Source organism: Humulus lupulus, chromosome 9 (assembly GCF_963169125.1).
Source record: "Humulus lupulus chromosome 9, drHumLupu1.1, whole genome shotgun sequence".
Lineage (NCBI taxonomy): Eukaryota > Viridiplantae > Streptophyta > Magnoliopsida > Rosales > Cannabaceae > Humulus > Humulus lupulus.
Window position 1 is genome coordinate 123,218,301 of NC_084801.1, and position 6,698 is coordinate 123,224,998.

Genomic DNA, 6,698 nt, shown 5'->3' on the forward strand with positions numbered 1-6,698 from the left:
TCCAAAAGGCAAAAATGGAACATGTGAAACCCTGTGTAACACCAATGGTTGCTGGAAAACCATTATCTATCTCAGATGGAGAACCACTTGTTCAGCCTACTGTCTAAAGAAGCATTATAGGGGCCTTGCAGTACCTTAGCCATACCAGACCCGATATCTCCTTTGCAGTAAATAAGCTAAGTCAGTTTCTTAAAAGTCCTACTGTTGTGCACTGGAATGCTGCTAAGAGGGTACTAAGGTACCTGAAAGGAACCATTCATCATGGTCTCCACATTTCTCCAAGTAATTCTCTCAATTTGGTTGGCTTCTCCGATGCCGATTGGGCGTGTTGTCCAGATGACAGAAAATCGGTTGCAGGGTAATGTGTGTACTTAGGAGATTGACTAATTTCGTGGTCCTCTAAGAAACAAACCATGGTAGCACGCTCAAGCACAAAATCAGAGTATCGGGCGTTAGCCCAATTAGCTGCAGAACTGACTTGGCTGGAAGGATTACTGTGTGAAATGAAATTCAAACTTATGGGAACTCCTGTTATATGGTGTGATAACATGAGTGCAAGTGCACTTGCATCCAATCCTGGCTATCATGCTCGCACGAAACATATTGAGCTTGACATTCACTTTGTAAGAGACAAGGTTTTACAGAAGAAGTTAGAAATAAGATATGCGCCTTCACATGATCAAGTCGCAGATTGTTTGACAAAGGGTCTATCACCAACACGTTTTCAATTTCTGATAAGCAAACTCAATGTAGTTCCAGCTCCTTTTCGCTTGAGGGGTGGTGTCAAAAAAATTGAAATAGCAGAGGCTGACACAGAGGAAAAAGATGCTGCTGATGTAGAATGCAATGATGCGTGAATGAAGCAATCCCAAGGAGGATTTTATTGTTACATTGTTTTGCCAATTCTGTTATATAATGATTTATAATATTCCCTTTATGTACACGTGTCTCTCTTTTTATGGGTTTGTTTTATACCCGTTGTAATTCCTTTGCTATATAATGAGAAGGCCTCTGCTCATAATTGTTTGAGCTGATTCAATTATTACTGTGTATATTTCTATAATTTGTCTGTGACATGTCACAAAAAGAGAAGAAATTAATTATAAAAAAAAAGAAGCATATAACATACTTTTAATTTCTAGTTCCAGTTCATGGTGGGAAGTCGAAACTGGGGAATACTACTACGCAAAACGCCGTCGTTTACGGAGCCAAGAAGAGCGTTCTGATGATGAAACGACGCCGTCTGATTCAATATAGAAACAAACGACGACGAGTTCATGTTAATCTCAGAGCTAGTAGCACTGGTCGTAGAAGTAGTGCTATTAAGATCACCATGGAACCGTTTTGCTTGTGGTGGTGACGCCATAGACGAAGAACCCACAGCTACTTCATTCCAAAACGACGATGGTTGCTGTCGTTTGACACCCATCTGATGAGGATCGTTGCCATTGTTATTGCCTTCTAATATTCCTTGGAGAAAACAGTCTTCGTTTTCGAGCAAGGCTGTGTAATTATTATTGATTGGCCTTGGGAAAATAATCATAGGATCCATAGAATCTTCTTTGTGATCATCATGACGCTCCATCATCATCATCGGTCGACTTTGCTGCCCATTGTTTTTCTTGTATATTCGACACAAAACCCAGTCATCCAGCTACAGTAAATAATAAACTAATTATAATTAATTCAACAATTTTAATCAAATAGATAGAAAAACCAATGAAATTAAATATATTTTTTTTTCTAATATTATTTTTTACACCAGCAAAAGTCATCGATTTCTGCTGGAAAAGATAAAAAAAAAATTCGATTTTTTTACGCATTTCTCTCTTTTGCTGACGTTTGTATGGAAAAGTTCGTTTTTTTATTGTATTGTTTACAAAATATAAAATGTATTGAAAAGTATAATAATTAACTTACAACAAAATTAAAAATATATATAATATTGTAAAATAATATTAAAAAAAGTATATTAATGCAAATACTACAAAAAAGAAGATTAGGCCAAAAAAATCTTTCCTTTTTTTTTTATCTTTCGCCGACGCTTTTATGAAAAGTGCTGAAAAAAGTACTTCTTCTATAGTATATATCAGAGTAATCTTCTCGACGTGTCAAGAATACTAATTTACACAAAATTATCATGTTTAAAAAAGTATTATTTTGTAAAATAACATCAAACAAAAATTCATTTTCACAATAATAATAAAAAAAATATATTGAAATATTTAGATATATACCCGTAAAGATGCTTTTTTGTTAGGCGTTGGTGGAGTATGATGAGGAATCGGATAATTGGAGCTGGTAGTTGAGTCGACCAATCGATACTCATGCATAATCCAATTGGTTTTGACACCTTTAGGTGGTTTTCCGCCATAGAAAACCAGAGCTTTCTTAACACCAACCTTCTGAGAACCATTAGAGCTCAGAATCGGCTTATCAGTTCCGGTGGCTTTCCAATATCCAGAAGTCGCTGCTCTGTTCGGCCGAGCTCCGTTTGGATACTTCCGATCTCTTGGACTGAAAAAATACCACTCTTGTTCCCCAAAACTAGCCTTACCTATATATATATATACATGAATATAAATACTAAGAAGAATTTGAATAAATAATTGATGATAGTAAAAATCATTACTTGGAAGCTCCCATGGATCGAACTTGTAGAGATCGATTTCGGCGATGATGGTGACCGGAAGAGGAGCGGCGGCGGCCTTTCGCTTGAGGTAGTGAACCACGAGCTCTTCGTCTGTGGGGTGGAATCGAAAACCAGGTGGGAGTTTCGGGTGGTGTTGTGATGATCTCAAAGAAGAAGACGAGTCTGTGCTGTTCTCCATATTTATCATCCAACTAGTTCTTCCTATTTTTTAGAAAGAAAAAATTGGAGAAAAATGGTGGAATTGGAAATGGCAGTTAGGGAGGAGTATTAGTAGTGGGGAATGCAGACGAATGATCGATTGACACGTGGAATTTGCGAGGGAAGGATGGTGGACACGTGGCTGAGGTTAGAGTGTGGGGTCCAGGGGATTGGAGCTGCCTCTACGCCTCTGATGTCATGCTTTTCTTATGAAACAGACAAAAGAAGTCACCACCTCCATGATCCGTTCCAAATGAAAAATAAAAAATAAAAATGATTATTTTTTTCTTACACGAGAAGTGGGAATGGCACGTGTGAATATTTTTGAGATATTTGTTTTGGTGGGGTTAAATGAATTTGTTTTGATTAGGTTGGTGATGTGAGTTTTGTAAGTGTATCTGTATGAGGAGTTTAATAATTAGCATAAACATATTCAATGTATATTTATATTTATTCTGTATGATTGAATTAATATTCATTACTAACTTGTACTATGTATAAACTTAAAAAGATTTATATAAAAGAGAAAAAAAAATTAGGAATAAATTGTTTCGGTGCTTTTTATTTAAACACCAACTTTAACTCTCTATTATTAGCAATATATTAATGTGATACTATTTTTTTTATTAAACAATACCTAAAATTTAAATTTTGGTCAAATTTATTTTCAAAAGGTTAATAAAGAAGATGTTGTCATCATAGGTCATTTTGATAATGTAAATACAAATAAAGAAGCCACAAATAGGGATGCACATTTTCTCCATGGGGACGCGGTTGCGCGGGGACCTGCCCTAATGGGGTGGGGAATCCCCGTCTAAATGGGAAACAGGGCAGGGACGGAGATAACTTTCAATCTCTGAATGTTAAATAGGACGGGGACGAGAATAGCACTCCTCGCCCCGACAAGGCCTGTTTAAATTTTTATATTTTTTTATAATATTTTATATGCATTTTATATCTTTCTTTATGTGTTTTTGTAGTATTATAATAACTTTTTTAATATTTTAAATTTTATTTAGGATACTGTTTATATTTTAAATAATAAATATTGTGCAATATTTTAATTTACATATAATTTATGAATTTTATTTTAAAATTTTAATTTTAATTTTATTTTTTAAATAAATGGGTTCCCCGTAGGGATTCCCCACCCCGTCCCCGACGAAGAATAAGCGGGGATGGGGTGGGTACGGGGATTAGAAATATAAATAGAGACAGGGACGAGGATGGGGATGGGGGGCGGGGACGGGGAGAGCACTCCCCTCCAATTCCCCACCTCGTGTGTATCACTAATCACAAATGTTGAAAATATATATCTGACCAAATTTGAGTATAATTTTTACTATTTTCGATAAACATAGAGTATCAAATGAATAATTATGAACTCAAAATAGATAACGGTACCAAAATAATATATTTCTTTTTAATTACTAAATACATATAAATAAATGATGAATTGATTAATCTTTGTCTTTATAACAAATAAGATCACTTATAGGATTTTGATTTTTTTCACAATTGTTTTCTCCGTATGTATAAATAGTCAGTATTATTAATTATTAGACATCCAACTTTAATTAATATCAATTTTGTACGAGCTCCCATTATTAAGGATAATTTTGCTATGAAATATGATGAAACTTATATGCATGATGTAATAATGTCTTCAAATCATCAGTTTCAAAACTTGCATAATTATATAATTAGGTATAATTAATAAATTATTACGAAATTATGAAAACGAAAGCTAAACCTAAATCATAATGTGTTTTTTATTGTTAGCATATAACTTGGAAATATAATAATGCCTCCTCGGATTATATACATACATATTCGTTCTATTTATTTTTAAAAAAAAATCATTTAATTATAAGACATTATATGTGTCAAATCTCTAATGATCAATATATTGGTGGAACACAAAAACAGTGTTATTTACACATTAATTCCTAAAAAAAATCAATAAAACTTAAGTTAATAATTATTGAGAGTTTTCTACTATATATATTTGTAAACAATCACTATATATACGTATTATATTTATATCTTCTAATAATTTCCTTTTAAAGAGAAACAATTAGTGTTACTCTCAAATTTTGAAGATAAATAAACAATCTCAAAATGTAGGCTCGTAAAATGTAAGTTCGGGATTAACAAGTGTTGGCATCACACTAATTTGTCATGAAGTTCCGGAGCTACATCATTAGTGCTCGAGCATGAGTTGCAAGCTCGAAGGCAACAAGGGTCTTCCTCGAAGGACGAGTCTGAAAGACAAACTAAGTGAGGAGGTGGCAACAACTAAAATGATGAGCTCGAAGTTATGTGTGATCTCGAAAGCGCATTGGAGTAGCGTTCAAGCTCAAAGACGCGTCTAATTAATGCACGGAGATGTTATTAGGAAATCCCTACAATTAGGGGATTTACTCCAAACCATGTAATTAACCCTATTGTTTAGGGATGTTTATTCACAATAAATACAATCGAGTGTGTTTATACTGCAGGATTTGTTATCCCGATTTAGACCGGATATGTATCTTATAATATCCCTACGATTAATGGAGAATTCTTGTAACCATGCCTATAAATAGCTTGGAAATAGTCATTCGTAGACAGAGACCATTTGGTATTGAGAAACACTCTGTGAAATTGCTCTTCCTTGAAGCTTTCATGCAACTTTTAATAAAAGTGACTCGTGGACGCAGGTAGATTAAAATTGTTGAACCACGTTAAAATATTTGTTCTTCTTTTCTTACTAAATCATATATGTTCTTAATTTCTCTTGTTTTTAGTTGACAAAAAACGTCGTCAACAGTTTGGTCCTTTCATTGAGAACATTAAGAAACTCTGTTCTTCCCAAACATTTTGATTGAACGAGCAATGTATGCACCCATTGGAAACGTTCCCAAACCAGATCGATACGTACCCCAGCAAGCTACTAGTGGAGACCGAGCTTGGGGACGAACACTGCAGGGGCCCGCCGAAAGTGCTAGGAGTGGAAGTCTGGGCAAGAGCCGTCAGGATCAGCCTGAACAAAGGAATGATCGTGATGTCCAATCGGGGGCATACCAAGGACAAGGATAGGCTAGGCCACCCCAGCCATCAGGAAGTCAGTGGTACCAGAGGTAGAGTACATATGAATAATCCACATCGAAGAGATGCCCCGCAACGGCAGCCATAGAGGATTGTTAGAAAATTCCTAGAGGAAAGTCAGAATTATAGCAGGTCGGTGAATGTCTATAACACCGAGCCTGGATATTATGAGAACTATCTGAATGATCTTCCTGATCTTTGAGACCACCTGAACCAGAGCCAAGGGAAATTAAACCAGCAAACTCCAGACTTAAGAGTACACTGAAATGCTTAGAGGTAGACCTTACAGTCGGCCTACGAGAATTATTATAACCTTATGCAACAACAAGGAGTTGGAGTTCCTAGGAACAATTACCAGCTCCCAGTGGTACAGCCCCCCCCCCCCCCCCCCCCCTCTCAGTGGAATCAGTCCAAGAAAGAATTAATCAGCTTGAGGAAGCTTTCAAGCTTCGTCGAGAAGGGAAAAATAATAAGGAGGCCCATGACTCAGACGAGGAGATTGAACCATTTGCACCACATATCTCGAGCACGCCTTTCCCTAATGGGTTCAAGATACCTCAAGTAGCACCTTATGATGGGACTACCGACCCAAGTAGCCACCTGAGAACCTTCAACACGGTAATGAGGGCTAGAAAGGTTGGATACGAGTTTAGATGCATGCTCTTCCCAATCACACTCACTAGACCAGCAAAGAGTTGGTTCGAAAATTTTTGTAGACATTCGATTTCATCCTGGGAATAGCTCTCCAAGGAATTCA

The 6,698-nt window shown here is 36.1% G+C and overlaps 1 protein-coding gene across 1 annotated transcript; it reads right to left on the minus strand.

Annotated features, from left to right (window-relative positions):
• Positions 1–997: 997 nt before the first annotated feature.
• On the minus strand, positions 998–2,902 carry LOC133802259 (NAC transcription factor 25-like). Its single transcript, XM_062240526.1, has 3 exons — positions 2,633–2,902; positions 2,238–2,557; positions 998–1,654 (listed from the first exon to the last, which is right to left on the minus strand). Exons 1-3 carry the CDS (start codon positions 2,838–2,840, stop codon positions 1,139–1,141), a joined length of 1,044 nt encoding a protein of 347 aa, XP_062096510.1. The 5' UTR covers positions 2,841–2,902; the 3' UTR covers positions 998–1,138.
• Positions 2,903–6,698: the final 3,796 nt, after the last annotated feature.